At 35.4% G+C, this 19,384-nt stretch overlaps 1 protein-coding gene across 1 annotated transcript; it reads right to left on the reverse strand.

Annotated features, from left to right (window-relative positions):
* Nucleotides 1–6,027: 6,027 nt before the first annotated feature.
* Nucleotides 6,028–16,214, reverse strand: Eif6 (eukaryotic translation initiation factor 6). The gene is made up of 7 exons (NM_001184919.1): nucleotides 15,963–16,214; nucleotides 13,771–13,856; nucleotides 13,036–13,211; nucleotides 12,725–12,835; nucleotides 12,020–12,085; nucleotides 10,680–10,861; nucleotides 6,028–6,454 (listed from the first exon to the last, which is right to left on the reverse strand). The coding sequence occupies exons 1-7, from the start codon at nucleotides 16,067–16,069 to the stop codon at nucleotides 6,445–6,447; spliced, it is 738 nt and encodes a 245-aa protein (NP_001171848.1). The 5' UTR covers nucleotides 16,070–16,214; the 3' UTR covers nucleotides 6,028–6,444.
* Between the last annotated feature and the right edge of the window lie 3,170 nt (nucleotides 16,215–19,384).

Raw genomic sequence — 19,384 nt, forward strand, 5'->3', positions numbered from 1 at the left:
CAGATCTTTCTGTGATTGGTTTAACATGTACTTTGGTGTACTGTATTATGGTAAAGGTTGTTTATTGGGCAGTTTATTCTGTGTATTGCTTAAACCAATTATAAATTCGGAGTTTTTATGATATTATTTATAGTTATTCAGCTATATCACAGATAACAGATTTACTGTTCAAATACGCGTGGCCAACGTACAACGTAGTACGTGATTTTACTTGTTGTTATCATGGGCACAAGCTAAACCGAGGTTTACACAAGTTGGAAAACCCAAGACACTCGACATTTCATTTTCGTTTCTTAATCATCAGTAGATTGGAACTAACGACGATGGAATATGCAGTTGACTGAGAAAACACAAATGTACATTCCATCCAAGGGCTACTGTTACTCACAAGTCCCAATCGTTACTATGCATTATTGTAAAACAAATAAATAAACCAAAGCACTGAATTCAGAATAAGAAATCGTCCAAGGATAGCTGTTGAATAATATACAAACCAATGCACGATTATTTTAGCATAATCCATTCATATGTGACAATTCTAATGTAAGTGAACATTTATTCCATTTATAGTATAGCCTTACCAGGTACAAATAAGTCATTTGGAATCGTGTGAGCTTTTCGTGTAATACAAATTATAACGAGCAAAGTACACTTTGATTGGCATATATTAGCATTGTTGCCTGGGACCACACTGAGTTCGAAATCCTTGATGGCAAAATGAAAACATGTATATTCAATTGTTATGATATATCATTTTAACGGGATATTATATCCGTCATGTGCAGTTGTTGAATATGGTTATTGTTTCAGATGAATCACATAATTAGTGTAGGAAAGTGTATATTTACTTGTTTATTTTTCAATTCTAAAATAAAGTAATCTAAATGTTGTACTTAGAATCATAAAATAGGTGATTGCACCTAACGATTCTGACAATAAGGAATAAACACCCACGTGAAATATAATTCTATACGTACTGACTATGTGTTGTGACGTCATCACAATAGATGTTCGTGTCACTATACTTTGAAGTTCAATCAACTTTGGATCACACATGTTCCTAAGAAATGGACAGCGCAAAGATGTTGTTAATATCTTTTGTTGTCACACACGTTTATATTCCATGGTTGTTTATTAGCAATAGTGCAAATTGTGGGCTCCACCCGTAATGCTATTCAAACAGTTCACATGTTATTGTTAGTATCTGGGATATAATGTTATGAAAAGACGTGAAAAATCAACACATTTTTTGACATCTAACAATCAGTTGTATTGAGATGTCATGAGTGTCATTCGCAAACAAACGAAAGAAGATGGCACTGGTCTCCATGGCAGGGCCACTGATTGTTCAGGAATTGTCAGAAATGTAATGCAATACAGAAACTACTGATTCATTTTATCTTTGCATGTAAACCTTCGACCTAACAAGACGTCATATATACTGAGAGGGCGACTGCGATACTTAACATCCTTTGTCGCGAATAATGAAATGCCAGTGTCCTTGATACAAGACAAGTCAAGTCATTCACTATTGATCTCCCCTGAGGTTAAGTTAGATCATAGTAGAAATGTTACAGTAGTACGCTGCAGTGCTTAAACACAATATGAATTGTGTTAGATATACTGCGTAATCAGGACCTGATTATAGAATTCAGTCTAACTTATTATAAGGTATAATGTCAAACAATCGGGCATACACTTAGAAATTATTTTTGTTGTGTATTGCAATTCGAATGCACTATCCACAGCAATGATATATGATTGTAATGACTACATAAAACTGTTTCACATCTACGGCTCATCAATGGTTATATTATTCATGAAACAACTTTAATTCCTTATTCGAAAAATCATATGTGGATCCATAGTTTTAATGAAGTGCACAACGTAATGGGCACCATTAAAGAGACTGCCAATAAATGGGCAATCGATCGAGAGAAGATATAGTTTTACAGACTATCAGAGTAGGTGATGGCAGTATATTAAAAACTTGCGACAGGTGATTTAGATCTGTGTTAAAATTATCCTGGTTCGCCCAAGTGTATGTCTAATCGCCATGATACATAAATTGTTTCCATAGACAGTAACAATTTCTTCTGGTTAATAACCCAAATGTCGGATTTCTCAGCACGTGCCTTCGTAGGATGAGGTCAGTTAAATCACAGTCACTCTCCTTGTAGAGTGACTGTGGTTAAATTGTACCCTTTTAATAAGCTATGTAACTTGAGTGTTCTGTGGAAGCAGGAATGTCTAGTGAATTGCACAATGCAAGATGATGTGTACAGTTTCACTAACAGAAAAAAATAATACCAGTAAATTACTATTAATTAAAATGCAAGGTTAGACAGCCGTGTACAGTACTGATAGCTTCAACCCACTAACCAACCAAGCACGGCAGATGTGTGGAGAGGTCTGGTCCCTGAGTGTTTTTATGAGTATTTTTATAGTTATTATTTTTCAGTGCAGTTATTGTCAACAGTGTCTTATTATACCAAGAACAACATTAAAATAAGTATTAAACTGATTAAGGTGCGTGAGGTGCTACGTATTGTACACACACAAACTCCCCTCTATAGATATACGCCACTAGAGGGCTGCTATTGCATCTTACTTTTTTCATTCACATCTGCACTACTAGTCTCAGATCTGGTCTTGATAGGAAATGTATGGCTACGCAGGTTTTACTCCAAGGTATTGGCCAAGTGATGAATTAAACAGTACATACATCCCACAACTTGATGCTCGTGGTTGTTGGGAACACATTTACCATTGATTCATGTGAAGTCCAATCCGTAATATTAATTACTCAATTTTGAAAATGCATGATCGATAATTTGCTCTACTAGCTCATATGATACATACATACGTTTGTTACCACATTCTGGTAATACCTATTCAGACCAACTCTGGAACAGTGTCTGGAACATTGCTGATGTGAGCTTGGATATACCTACCTGCAGTTGTGGTAATTTTTGAAAGGAGAAGGACTGCGTTTGTAAATATCATTGTGAAAAAAAAACATCATTAGGAAATAATAATTGGTTGTAACATAGGACAAAAATTCCGTTTTTAGGTTTATGGTTATAACATTGACAAAACAGGAAAACCGGAACACACAGACATGCATCTTTCTAGATAATGGATATTTATTGAATAATACCTGAATAAAATAGTGTTAACTAATTCCCTGTGTGCATAATATACGCTTATATATCTCCATATTCGATTTCTAGAAATGTGTTTTTTCACTACATGTATGTCGTCTTTTTATTTCAACCTTTTTGTAGTATTCCATTCCATTCAGCTGCATCAAAGTCTCAATCAACCTCGTAGGACTTAAAACCAAGATATCCTGGAGTAGATGAATGCGTGACATAATTATTGATTTTATAACTTGATACAACTACTGATAAATGTGCGAGCATGCAAATAAGATAAGGATGCTCACTTCTGAAATGTTGGACAATCTTCTTCTATTAAAGAGGAACCGCTCAATCCCAGGGATTGCACCAAAGAATCATGGGACACTATTGTTTATGTTGTTTACAATGTTAATTTATCTTTTGTTATCCATTGTTATTTTAATCCAGAAAGTAAATATGTTGTGAGATTAGGCTTAACTGGAAGGTGCCCCTTTAATTGCTCTTGTAATTGTATCATGTGTCAATGTAAATACTTTATAAACAATGTCGCGTGGGCCTGTATAAACTCGATTCAGAGAATAATACAAATATGACTGGCTGAATGTCAACTCGATTTGTAGAATACATGGATCCCAGACATATTGACACAACCCCCAATCTAAATCCAGTCCGAGTTAGCATAGAGACCGGGAATACTGACATAGTCCCAGGGTCAATTCAACTCTTGACACAGAATCCGGACCAGAAGAACAAACCAGCATGCATGGAATACAACACACAGCTCTTTGGGTATCTTCCATTCAAGATCTGTGTAGAGACCCCTTTTCACAGCTGATCAAATGGAAATTCTGCTTCTTAGCCCCTGTATGTCATCTCTACCACCAAACATTTTAATGGGTATGTAGTTGCGCTTATGCGTGGAACAGAAAATGGAATATTAAACACATCATCATTGTTGCTGGCATCGAATAGCAGATCCCGACTGGAATCTCCATAGAATTATTCAAGCTCTGGTCCAAACCACACTCAACAACCTGTTTTACACGAAGCTAGTTGATTTTCTGATATAACAGTTAGCCTAGTTAGAAGCAGGAAGATGTGGTTCAGTTATTCATAAGACTGGGAGATGAACATCTACATTATACCAGACATCGCTTCTATCATGTTTCACTTTATTTTAATCGTAAAGGGAATTAACATAATGAATATGTCTGGTGTAGTAAATGGCGATGTGAAAACTATATTGTTTTGAATCTACAGAACCACAGAAAACCATACAACTTATTTTTCCTTGCCGCCTAGGTGAAGTTGTGTATTCTTAGATCCTCATGCCCTTTTAATATTTTACAATCTTTTCATATGCTATTGAAGATAGGCCATCAACCGAAACGTCTAGCTAATTTTAATAGTTACTTAGAACATGATTACCAAATATTGCCTACATAAATCTATCATGTCGACTTTTACACATCGTTTTTTAAAGTTAAAACCCTTTTCAAATGCGAGTAACATGCATTGTTGTTCAAATTCTGTTTCACATTCAACATGGTTGGACCTGGTCCTTAATAGGAAATACTTCACGTAGAATGTTGATTTTATAATATATTCCACCTTCAATTGTCGATTGGACTGGTGAAACCCTGAGGTAACCCGATATGCACGTTTTTCAAAAGTGGTACTTCTGTCTTAATTTGTGTGTCATGAATACATAACACAAAAATGGTAGTATTAGGGTCCATGCTTTAAAGTGTAGAATGCATCCTTGCAATTTGTTTTTAATGGCTACAAGACTTGCATTCTATCAAAGCTCCCCAAGCTCCTTCCAGTCTGTTTGCACCTTGTTGCCCAGGCAGAAATAAGAAAATATATTCATAGAGTAACCTACTTAAACTCTTCTCCGCCATTAAGGGAGATAGCTTCAGATATCGCTATAAAATTGTTATCTAGCCCAACAGATACTACTTGCGAAAAAACTCTAGTATGTATGTGGGATTTCATTTGTTTCGATACAAAAAATATAAAATTCGACCTTCCACCCTGATGCCATTCAACAATTGTCAAACGAATCACTAAACAAGCCACGTTTTTTATCAAATGTAAGATGTATAGTTTTGTTTATAGTAATATAATTGGAACATAAACATGTTAGACATATGGATCCAGAAGCTGGTGCTTGATTATGATGATTTTTTATCATTAAAATGACTGACATTCAGACATCTTGTATCTGATCTCAAATGAGTACTTCTCCATTTGAGATGTATTGCTCTGGAACAGTATTAATTAAACATGATGTATAATGAATATATAAAATTTGAACATAATCAGTCAAAGCATGTCAGATATATGGCACTACAACCACATTCACTAAAACAAAATGGGCAGTCCACCAATTTGAATCCGATCTGAAAAACATGAAAAAGTGACGTGCATCCCATAATGTCCAATGTATGCAAGTTTGAGCAAAATTTATCTGTAAACAGCTGAGAAGCGGTTCTGCAATACCAGATTTTGATGATTTTTGGTCATCTTGAATCAGATTGTGAAACAAATTGATGTACATATGTATAATATGATGTATGATGTATGTATGAAGTTTTAATGTAATCAGTCAAGGCATATCTAACATATAGGTGTTCAGCACTGATAAATATCAAATTTGATTATCTGTTTCACAAAGATGTTGAAAATGTAAAGTTCACATATCAAATAGACAATCAGTAATTCGAATTACTTCACTCAACTAAGTCAACATTTTATCTCGAAATGACAAGTTACCCTCCCCAGAAAAACAAAAGGGTTGGGTAATCAGACTGGTACATGTATTAGTGGGTGCATGTAGATTGATACATGTAGATCGGGGCTAAAGAACTTCAACATTTAATGTAGGAAAATTGAATTATACTTTTAATAACCATGATTGGATTCAATACACATATACCAGTGTTTCTTTTATAAGAGAAAGTTGTTGAGTTGAAAATAATAACCAAGCTTGTCTCAAAAAAAATGCAGTTCACAGCGCTTTTGTCTCAAGTATTTGATAGTAATACTACCATAAATAGATAACAATGTGTTTATGCACACTTCACGCACGGTTCTTTATGGAGGGTGCGAGTTAACTTGTACAGCACTAGTAAATATAGTCCACTGTTGGTAATGCTGAACTTCTATCAGCATTGTTGATATTTATAATAAACAATTCAATCTGGCTGGCTGCTTGTTTTCACAATTGTCCATTTTCAAATAGTTGTATCTTTCCTAATCTCTCAGACTCGTAAGTATATCATCCAGTTTAGTTGACTTACGTCATACTGTGGAGAGAAAAAACAATGTCAGTTTAACTTTCCCAGCAGGCTTGTTTAGTTTACAACCAACACTAGAATGGCAATAAAACAGGTTTTATGGCTGAGAGTAAATGTTATTACCACGAAAGGTCAACCATTCTCTGGGGAAAAACTGAAATCCAGTGTTGGCATGGTTTTTTTTTAACAAATGACAAAAAATGTACAGCTGTGACTCATAACAGATAAATAAGTTATGGTTTAATGGACGAGTTTTGGAAAACGCTTAAATTTCTACCAGCAAACAATTAATTTGCCTCAACAAATTGTGAAATTTCATCTTTGTTGATGCCCTCAAAATAACATATCGTGAATATTTTTGACACCAATGTTTTTGGTCAAATTGTTTTCTATAATCAACGCAGTATTTTATTTTCATTTCTATTCTGAAATTGTCACTAAATTACATGAAAGTAGAAGTTTCTCTCATCTTTCCTAAAGTTATGAAAAAAAACAAAAAAGATGTGAAATTTTTAACTGACATGTGCAGTTACTAGAAATATGAATATTTTATATATTATACAAGTCATTGTCAATGACACGTCCCTGTTTCGTTCATATTTGAGTGACATATACATTCAAAGCAGATCATTACCGAAATCTCAGACCACTTTCAGTGGTCTGATCCGAAATGCACCTGCATATGTACAACACATTGTACTAAATCTGAACAAAATCCATCCATCCATGCATGACTGAGATCCAATTCCGGAATTGTGAAAATACGTGATTTTGATGCATTTTCGATCTCAAAATGGCCATCATTCAGCTATTGTTAAGCGGATCATGAAACAAATGCACATATCTATTTGTAACATGATGTACCATGTGTGTGTGAAGTTTGAACTTTATCAATCCAGACATGTCTCGGATACGGATCCAGAACTGAATTCTTTAAAACAAAATGGCCGCCAGTCGGCCATTTCAAACTTGATCCGGAAAAAAATTACGTGCATCAAGGTCCTATTATGTTTAATGTATGTACCAAATTTGAACAAAATCCGTCCATGCATAACTGAGATCCGGGTCCGGAATGGTGAAAATGTGCGATTTCAATGCATTTTCGGCCTTAAAGTGGCCGTCATTTGGCTATCGTTAATGAGATCATAAAACAAATGCACATACATACAGTGGCCCCTCGCTAAGTCGCGCCTCGGTAAGTCGCGATTCGGCTAAGTCGCGGGTACTTGGATGGCTCCCAAAATTTCTATTGTTGTTTTGACGCTGTCAGAACTTTTCCCGAAAAACTGAGAGAAATTATCTATGAAGGTGGTTATTTTGACGAACATGTTTATAATTGCGATGAAACTGGTTTATTTTGGAAGCTGTTACCGTAGAAGTCGCAAGCAACAGCAAGCGGCCCACATAATATCAGACACAAACAAAATAATCAACGCAATGTTTACAGCAAACATAATCATGATTTTATTCGAATACTGCCTGACACATGTGATGATACATCAATTAACTAAACCGAGGGTTTATATGTGCTTTTTATATGTTTTTCAATGCACGACCTCCCTCTTTCACGACATCCCTCGGTAAGTCGCGGCCCTCGATAAGTCACGGTTTTTGCTTGGATCCCAACACCCGCGACTTAGCGAGGGGCCACTGTATTTATGACATGATGTACCTTGTGTGTGTGAAGTTTGAACTCGATCAATCCAGGCATGTCTCAGATACGGATCCAGAAATGAATTCTTTAAAACAAAATGGCCGCCAGTCGGCCATTTCCAACTTGATCCGAAAAAAAAAAATGACGTGCATCAAGGTCTTATTATGTTTAATGTATGTACCAAATTTGAACAAAATCCGTCCATGCATAACTGAGATCCGGGTCCGGAATGGTGAAAATGTGCGATTTCAATGCATTTTCGGCCTTAAAGTGGCCGCCATTTGGCTATCGTTAATGAGATCATGAAACAAATGCACATACATATTTGTGACATGATGTACCTTGTGTGTGTGAAGTTTGAACTCGATCAATCCAGGAATGTCTGAGATACGGATCCAGAACTGAATTCTTTAAAACAAAATGGCCGCCAGTCGGCCATTTTGAACTTGATCCGGAAAAAAAATGACGTGCATCAAGGTCCTATTATGTTTAATGTATGTACCAAATTTGGACAAAATCCGTCCATGCATAACTGAGATTCGGGTCTGGAATGGGGAAAATATGCAATTTTGATGCATTTTCGGCCTAACAATGGCCGCTATTCGGCTATCGTTAATCGGATCATGAAAAAAATGCATGTGCATATGTCTTATATGATGTGTGATGTATGAGTAAAGTTTGAACTTAATCAGTCTATGCATGTTCGAGGTGATCACGGACGCACGCATGGACGCACACAGGGCAAAACATAAGTCCCTGTTATCAGACTATGTCCGAACGGGGACTAAAAAAGAGAGTAAATATATAATAATAATAATAATTTATTAATTGTATAATGGCCTCCGGCCCATTACAATCATACAAATTAATTATTGACAAGAAATAAATTTATATTACAAAATATTTATGAAAAGAGAAAATATAAGTACTATATAATGTGATGGGGATATTAATATACCGTACTTGACCGCGTTAGCACCCAGGGGCCTCAACTCAGAAAATCATGATTTTTTTAGGGGTGGGCGCTTACCCGAGCACCCCCTTCGAAAAAGAGTGCAAATGAAAATTTTGATTCATCAAGTGACAAATTGCGTCTTTGAGGGAAAATCAAATTACTAAATTAGTTGCGTCGTCATTGATTTTCACAATGAAGAAACAGAAATGATCACAAAAAATACGCACATTACAATATTAATTACGTACCACCATAATTTACTGAATTAAAAACATTTGAGTCTGTTGGAACACAGTCGAAGTCAAAATTGTCATTATTTCCACCATAATGCATTTGCAGATTTGACCTACAGCAGCATCCTTTGACCCAATGGGTCAAGTTGGTTATTAACTAATCAGAATGCTGTGTTTTGACTGACGCAATTCTTCGGAAATTCACGAAAACTTTCTGGTAACACAATGAGGAAGTGAATTATCGATGTCGAAGTACGATCTGTTGGAATTGATTTCAGGGAATAAAACGACATGGTTTTTCCAAAAAACTAGTAACTAGCCATTTTTGAGAGGTAAACTGAATATGGCATGAAATATTTATCGCATTTTACTTTTATTAACAGGTCATTGTCGAAGCGTAGCTTAAACACGGTTATCGTATTCTATGCATTCACAACATGTTCACAGTGATTGATATCCACGCTGTATCATATAAAAACGATTACCAAGATTCGTTACGCAAGACCAAGTTTTAAAACAGTTGCATTTTGAAGGGGTGGGTGCTTTGCCGAATGTGACCCCAAATATAAAACGCGGTCGAGTACGGTATATATACATACAAGCTTATTAGGTTATTCTCATTTGATCTTTGATTAAAAAACACTTACAAATAAATAGAGCTAACGAGTTAAAGATTTGGCTTTTAGAGGAACTTAATAGTATATATCACCTTTGAAAGTAATAAACAAATATTGGTGGCAGGCATATTGCCCTCTAGCAATGAGATTTGATTTTCTTTTTTCTGATCTTAGAGGGCGCCAATGCAAAAAGCATAGTCACTACTGATTCACTCGTTTTTAGAGAATATATATGGAGGTACGCAGAGCTGTGGTGGGGACATCTATCAACCGAACGTGTCCCCGTACACACAGCACTGTACGCAGGGCTAGCAATGTAGGTGCTACACTGTAATATAGAACCTGTTCCTTTGGTTTTGTTTCTGGTATTTATGATAATTTAATAATATCCTATTAAACGTGATAGCATCCTGGAATATTATGCTTGATAGCAGATCATTGGTAGCTAGAGTTTTATGCTTCTCCTGTTCCCATTAATGAAATATGGCTAACAACATTGCTAGGATCGATATATGGATAATGAATAGCAATAGATACGACTAGCACGACATATGGGAGCATGGAACATCAATGTCTGTATCTCATATACTATCACTGTATTTTATCAGATTTAGTATTTTACTCTTTAAACCAAACCAATATAACCTCTGAGGTGTAACACATGCATAAACCAAACACCAGTTTTATTTACAGGATTTTTGTTTCGATCAGGAACTGAGAAAAGCTCTTTGTATAAACTAACTATATGCACCTGTAGATGTATTTATGGACTAACCTTTCAATTAATGTGTCTCTCATTTCAGTTGTAACTTTGCTTGGCTGGGAATCACCAAGTTTAAATACACTTTCTATCACTGATAATTCAGTACTTGTTGTGTCAAGTCCACAGAATGCACACCAGTCGTTAACTACCATACCACCACCAATAATATCACTACCACGGTTCACTGTACCAGCCTACACACACAGAGGAACAAATTTGATTAATAACAGAAATACAGTGTCTATTACAAAACAACAACTCTCCCCTCCCAACCTGCAGGGTTATACTGCCCTCACATTACCAATTTGGGAAATCTAGAAAGAATGCATAATATACTCTGGGAAAAGCTCTGATAACCATGAAAGATAATATAATTTTTAGAAGTTTGTTTTGCAGTTTGTGTTTATGATTACAGTGGCAATGAATTTTGTCAGCAATAAAAACCTTTCATTCATTTGCTCTAAATCAACATTAACAAAATAAAATTTCTTGTCCAGTTGGTACAAGGTGAAATTGTACTTAAAAAAAAAAACATTACTCAGACAAACATTATTATTATTTTTGTTAGTGTGGAATTGTTGGGTTATTTCAAAATGCAATATAAAAGTTAAGTGTTGTCAAAACCTTATTCTACAATTGTATAGCAGGCTTCTAATATGGCTGCAATCACATTTGAGTGTATATCTTCTGACTTTTGTCAATCATATATTATTTCAATATTGACAATGACACTGTTTTAGTTAGTATCAGTGGTGATATTCTGATAGTCAAAGTGGCATATAATTGACATGACTTGAGAAATTTGAAAAATATAATAAAGTATATGTTCCTTCCAGTCTGTTCCAAATGTCAATGCAAGTATTCTACATATCAAATCATTGTGTTGATTATAGCTTGGGCACCCAGCGATCTGATTGGTAGATATGACCCGGCAATATTAAAAGAATATTTGCCACCTAGGTTCTTTTATTTGTCACAAGGTGTCTGATAGAACAAGAAACCACATAAGCAGGGTTAAAATAACCTTTCCTATAAATTGCACCATTCGGTGGGGAAGTGCTTCTATGGTTAAATAGGTGATATGAAGGCCATTCAAAGCAACAATATCATTGCAATCTGTAGTCATACATCAAAGAAAATTATGTTTGAAAAAAGTTCACCATAATCTTGATAATGAACGTCAATACAACAGTTGTTGATTTCAATTATGTTTCCTTCCTCACACCATTTCAGCATCACAGAAGCGCTCTATCAACAGAGGGTGCAATTTATAGGAATAGCGATTTGAAAACTGATTTAAGATGACCTTTTCGCTTGAAGCATAAAACGCATGATGCAAAGGTGTTGCTTACCACGAGTGGTACTTGCAGTAACGATGATAACTCGTCTTGGTCTTCAACAGAAGTACGTGGATGAACCTGAAAAACAAGGTCAAATGAAAGTTTAATATTCAAGCTGAAAAGAGGTGAGGATAATTGAACTGGACGACTACAACTGTTGCCTAGAACTTGAATGCATGTATGGTCACATACTTAGTTTGTGAGTATTGTACATACAAAAAACGATGCAGAGTAATGGAACAGTGTGAATTGCCAAAAATAAATTTACTTGAGGAGATAAATAAAACAAGTTGTCATCAGGATTCAGTGTAAAATAATGTCATATTAATAATTTAAATAATGGAAATGTTCTAATAAATCGCATAAAATTTCACACGTCTCTGAGAAAAATGGCTGCCAAAATGCAAATCGAAGTGCTTATGCATGACCTTCTCTAACATCTTTGTAAAAATGATACATGAATGAGAAATCACTGACGACACACTGGTGACAGGTGCCTGGATCCCAAATTTATTAATGTATGGAACCCAAAATAATCTAAACAGGAACAAATGAATCACATAACCGTATGTATGAAATGATACCACTTAACAGTGAACGGGAAATGGTCTATTCCAACAGGCTTGCTTTTCTCTTTAAAATTAACCTATGGATCAATGTAGCATGCAGTCTTTATAGAACATGATACTTTGTGCTGAATGTACTCTAACAGCTTACCAAAGCTCCTTGATTGCTAATAGCACAGTATGAACCAACTAATACATTATCAGCCATTGTTTGACGGAATACTTCAACTTTCAACACATCAGCTAATATTTCCTCAGTTTCCTGGAGAAAAAATGATAAACAAGTGTTATTACACAGATCCAGTGAATGTGTGAATAACACAAATTTGCCTTTATTTTATGTTACAATGGTCTGAATTTTTGTAAAAAATCTTGGTAGCAAATTTTGGTAGCAACCACCAGACTGAACATAAACGCTTCTGAACTGTATCGCCTTTAATACTGCAGCATTTATATACTTACTCTGTCAAGATCTGGATGAACTAATGCTACATAATCATTGCATGCAATAACATTGCCCAATGCTGATAATCTTTCTTCTATTCTCTGTATTTTTACACTATCAGGTAAAGAATTTCTCATCTGTTGCATCTCTTGATCAGTTGTGGAATTAGGCACCAGAAGACCATGACGATTTCCTAACAAAGACAATTAGGTCAATGTTATCGAACTTTAAACATAGTATTACAAATTTTCGACTTCCTAATGAAAACAATTAAGTTATTAATTATTAATAGATCACTTTTGCGAGTCTATCGCCATCATCTACTTCTGTTTACTCAGAACCAGAATAAGTCCACTCGGGATTAGGTGATATACACAACTACACTATAGTGGAAGGAAAGAAACATTGTACAAACACTATACTGATTTTATTTCCATTATACTATGTGTTGAGTAGAAGGATGAAAAAGATCAACAATTTCATCTAGTTCACTGACTCGTCATAATCAAACATATCAAATCATATAATTCACAATAATTGATTATTTTGGTCACAGACAGTTCGCACAAAAATATAATTTCAAAAAAACAAGAGCATAAGAGTTCAACAAAAAATAGATTTCAAGAATTAAAATAACTTTTACTCCCTGCAAGCAAACCATTGACACATATGTACGCAATCCAATTTTCACAACGCTGTGACTAACATGACAATAAATTTACACAACAAAGGTGAGTAAGGAATTAACTTACCAACACACATTCTTCCAATGATTCTGCATCCTGCTATAGATGTATGTACTACTGGTACAACCTCAGACAATTCACCCTCAAAGATACTATAAATATGAAAACAGATGCATGAATTAGGACACAGAGTTTTGTAAGTAAAATGCTCCCCTCTTCCCCCCTACTTCAGTTGGAAAAATTGAAGCGATTGAATTCCTCTAGGTTTAATAGTTTGTTAGTCATACAGTATACACATGGTCACAGTAATTTGTTACGAAATCTTAATTATAACATTACTTATAAAATTCTGGCGTTTTATCAGCCGTTACTAAGTTAGGAAATGCTAGGTATGAACTTCAAAACCTGTTGCTTTCACACACCTAATTTTACAAAGTTACACTATAAAAAACAAATTATGTGTCAAACACCAAGATTTATTTATACATTTATTTATTATAACTGTATAAACTGATAACAGCCCAATACTGATTTGTAGCCCAAATACTACATGTACAAATGTTTGAAAATAGGTGACACTAGATTTAATTTGCATATCACTGTGTTTGTCAGGAATCTGCTAATGATTATGTTTTTATTCAAGTCGAGTCAGTAATTAAGAATTCTCTTGATGTCACAATTTTGTAAATTTTTGATGTCAAAACAGAGTAAAAATATCACACATTGTTTCCAACCTGCTATGTTCACAGATCTAATTTATGACTGTTTCATTGATAAAGGTGTAGTTAAGAGGATGGTTATAGTCCTGTCATAGGAATTCTATTTTTAACTGCACAAAAGTGGTAGGGTTGAGGTTGGGTTAGGGTCTGTATATTTCAAAGGTTTTGGTTAAAAGTGGGGAAGTCGTCACCTGCGCATGCGTCAGATGGCCATAGCGTGTCACTGTTTACAAACAAGCGTCTACCCATGAGCCTTTGCACGCGTTGTTATCGTCGATTGGGACTCACTTCCCGCGTGTGTGCAGGAGACAACACTTTCGCTATAAGTTTTACCATGGTTATGGGTTTGAAACATTGATAAAATAATTATTTATTTACCCACTGTAATATTAAAAATAGTGATGTAAACCAAACTCCAAACCAAACACGCCGATTCATAAAAATTATAAATTTCATGAAAAGTGACTGCAAGGTGTTCCTCCATTGCATCCCAAAATAACACTTACTACCCGGTATATGTTATCAAGGATTTATAAAATCAAGGTATGAAGGGGCGAGACATATGCGATAAAGATCACATGCGAAATGAAGAAGTTGGTGCATGCTCAACTTGGATCTTTATTGGTAGTGTCCGTGTATATTCACAAAGAAGGAAATATGTGTTGAGCATTTTAAATTTGACAACAATCTTGCTCATTTCGTTCTGCGCAATTAAAAATTTTTAAGCACCTACTATATTCTGAGACACTGTTGGTTTGAACTATGTTTAATCACAGCTCTTCAACACCGGTGTTGAGGGACTGTGGTTTAATTGACATGAAAGGAACTGGATTAGGCTTTCAACTTCAAATCTCTTGAGATTTTCATTGCATATCACCATATATGTATATGGTTATGAAAGTTGCACACCCCTATCTTATAAATCCTTGATATCATATGAAGAGATTGTGTTAGCCATGGCCCTCAGTGGTAAGAGTTCCTCAGGGCCTCCCTTAAATTTAATCCTAACCCTGCCCCTCAGGTGGCCCACCCCCATTTAAATTGCATATACCTGGAGTGGCATAAACAATTATGTGTTAGGGTTAGGGGTTTAGCTTAGAGGTAGGGACGTAAAGAAACTCTTTTACTTATGTGTAGCAGGGGGGATTGTCCCTGGTGGGTTTGACACCACAGATGATTTAAGTTTGGGTGTTTTATGAAAATTTAGTAATTGATGATTGTGATCAATAGTTAAATTATCAGCAAATTATACGTTAAGTGTACAAGCACACTTGTGCTTAGCCTGTAGTCACCTATGTGGTGTCGGTTATTAATATTCATACCACTAAAAGAAGTGTGGTGTGAGGAATAATCTTTGGAAGTCATATTTAAAGATGTTAGAAAACAGAACGTCATTGTGAACTGTGTACTCGCACTGCCACTGTTTTTTTAATACCGTTTCTGTTTTTCACGTCGGCGGTTCAAATCCACCTTTTTCCATGACATACACAATCGCGAGAAACATTTTAACGGAACACACACATTTTTGTAAATACCTACCTGTAGAAGTTTTCCGATCCCCCAATCGCCACGAGGCAGTACGAGTTGGTTAGTTTGGAAAACACGCCAACTTCGTTATTACCCTCGAACTGAGCACGTACAGCCATTATTCAAAGAAAGATGCGGTTTAAATTAATATATTAGTTAATATGGGAGCTTGCGATACGAGCTGAACCAGTCGAATTGTACAAAAAACCTTACACAATCGCTTATAAAACACTTCCACAGAAATATTGAAGTTCTTATTGCACGCCACTTGTGAAATAACATATGACGTCATAGATAACTGTGCTTTGGGGTCATACCATTATTAGGTAGGGGTCAACTTACAACTGCGCCATATTGAAAATCATTTTTTTTCTAATTTTCGGTACACTAATAGCAACTTCTCAAGTGATAATTAATATATTATATATAGTGTGCAAAGTTGTTTAAATGTAGCAGCAGTTGGAATCAACTTTTAACTTGAAAATATTTGCTTCAAATTTTATACATAATGCTACAGTCTCCCTGTCATCAATTACTGTGTACTGTGAGTTCAAAGGTAAATCACTCACTCGCTCGGAAGTCTTCCTTCATAGCTTCGCTCCCTGATTGGACTGTATTCATACGCTCATTTATCCACAGAAAGGCGCTCTTCAAGTTCCCCAGGTCGAGCCACGGAGAGACCATAATATCCAAACACAAGTTGAAATTTTCTTCAAATCTTCAGTAATTTTCTATGAGTCCATATCATCAGGGGGAGTCCGATTTTTGATATGAATAGTAATAATGTTATTACAAATCATGAGAAAATTATCATCGAAATTTAGTGGTTCTCAAAATAATCCGTGGTTCCGAGTGTATTTCATTTCAATTTTTACATGTTGACGTAATGTTGATAATCTTTATTGAACTCGTATCCTTTTTGGAATTTTGATAACCTGAGAATAAAAACAAGATTAAAAAAGAATCACAAAAAAACACTTTTAAATGAGAACGTTTTTGGGTTTGTTGGTTGTCTAAATTGTATGCTCTTCTATTCTTTGTTTGAATCAATTGTTTTAATGGTTTCCCTGACTAGTCTATTAATTTTGTTTGTAAATAGTAAGGTAATCAATTTATCACTAAATCTTGCCTTTCACTGACAAGTATACAAGTTTATATTTACTCAATGTACGCTGTGTAAGTACTGCTTTATTATTTGTCGTTAGGCCATAACTACGACAAGATCAAGAAGGTGTTAATGAGGATTAACTACTTTGTTTGTTTGTAACACCTATAAAATATAAACAATGGTTATGTCTAAGGGAAAAGGGAGTTTCCTAAAATAGTCAAAAACACGGTGCAACTAAAATATCAATTGAAATTCGTATATTTCTTTCATGGCAACGTTTCAAATTATGTATTTATCGTTAATATAGGTGACTGCAAGTGCCGATTCTGAACAACTTCGGTTTGCTCTCAGACAACTAATAAATCCTAATAGCGACTCGGTCACGGTGAGTGGCACTACGATCGCATGTTGTTGTTTTGTTTTTTTTCTGGTTGGCGATAATATTAGATTCCAAGTAATATTTTGATTTTGTGAGAATATGTCTCCTGTATTTTTAATAAGTCACCAAAAAACAGACTCGACCTCACAGTTACTTTTTTAGAAATGATGTAAACAATAATTAGAAAAAAATAGTCATTAGGTAGAAACACGTAAAAATGACTATTTTCAGTTTGCTGCTATTTTATATGTATGGTTGGCATCGGGTTATGTATGCTACCATGTTCTAAAAACTCAACCAATTTGAAGTCCTATTTTTGAAGTTATAGATGAAATCATATTGTCAATTTGTCACAACAGTAGTTATGATGTCGAGGGTCGGCAAGGGGTATTTTCGTAATAATGTAATTTAAATAAATAAATTCGTAGATATGGGCAACTCTGTAAAGTGTGAAAAAACTATTTTTTTACTGTAAATGGAATTTTCATTTTATTTCCTCTAAAAACGTAAAATGCCTTTTTTTATTTCCTGTAACCTGTGATGTCATGCTTTACTGATAAAAGGTTGAATATCTAGAAAATGAAAAGTTGTATGAAAAAAATGAGCATGAAAGTAATATAAAAACTGTAAATTGCACTATCTTACATTTGTACAGCTCTTGCATCTGGGAGCATTGCCGCGTTGTTTGCCAGGCCCACAAAGTTAGAACTAGTACGGTCGTGAAATGCACTCACGCCGGGGGGGGGGGGGGAGATACAACAACTTGCCTAATGGGAACAAGCCCCTGAAATGGGTCTCGTTTTTTTTTGGATATTAGGTATAAGTATCGGTCTTATTTCTGGCCAAGATAGGTATAAATATAGGTAATATTTTTCCGATTTGGTATACTTATGGGTCCGTATATGAGCGAATATTTCTACCTCAGATCCCGGCCTCAGATTCATATACACATTAACCCGGAGAATTAAACAAGGCAATCAACATTTAACACGGAATAGAAGAGGGCGCATATTTCTCAGTGTGCTTCTAATGGAGATGCTCTTCAAATAGAGCAAATACAGTAACTGTTTTATTTGGAATAAACAGTGATGACAGAAATAGTACTTTTTGGTATAAATATGAGTATAGATTTTGCCACTATTCAAGTATAAAAATGGTCACACTTTTGAGCACTACCCAGTTATGTATCAACTGCCGGGGGCGGGGGGGGGGGCACTCACGCTGTCGGCATTTTGGTCGTCAACGTCATGCAATGAAATGTTTACTGTAAAGTCATAGTTGTTGCATTTTAATATAGGACGAATGTTTCCTTCAGCAAACTATCTACTAGTCAGCCGACTAGTATTCAAGTATAGTTGATGTTTATTTCGACGGCTCAAAAGATCCTCATATCTTATCTAGTCTTGGGCTGTTTGTTTGTTCACCACTTGTGTTGCCATGAAGCTCTACTGCCACGACACACACGTTTTCTTTTGGTCATGTGATATGTCACCTGGTCTACTTATCTTGTCAGGTCAATGTGCAAAGAATGGTATGATCCGTGTACAAAGTCGAAAACAGGTATACGTAGTCAGTCTCGAGTCACGTCATGAGTACCGTAAATGTAATATCGCAACGGGTGTCTGAACAACGTTCATGTTTAGACAGCTAGGAACAAATCAGACGTGCCGCCACTCATGTTCGGGGTCGTAATTTTTAGCTGTTTGGTCTAGAATGTGGTATAAATTCATTTGATTGCCTTTAGGTCCAATATGAGGTTTGTCAGTCTAGGGATGGAGTTTTTTAATTTCCATGTACATGTATTTACCCGAGTTTTAGTACTTTTATTGATGAGTACCGGGTGATGAGTAGATTCAACCTATAATAACTGAATAAACTTAGTGACAAATTGGTCTATACTGGGGTATACAAAATCACTATTTGGTCTATAATGGGGTATACAAAGTC

Source organism: Saccoglossus kowalevskii, chromosome 6, assembly GCF_978046115.1.
Source record: "Saccoglossus kowalevskii chromosome 6, keSacKowa6.1, whole genome shotgun sequence".
Lineage (NCBI taxonomy): Eukaryota > Metazoa > Hemichordata > Enteropneusta > Harrimaniidae > Saccoglossus > Saccoglossus kowalevskii.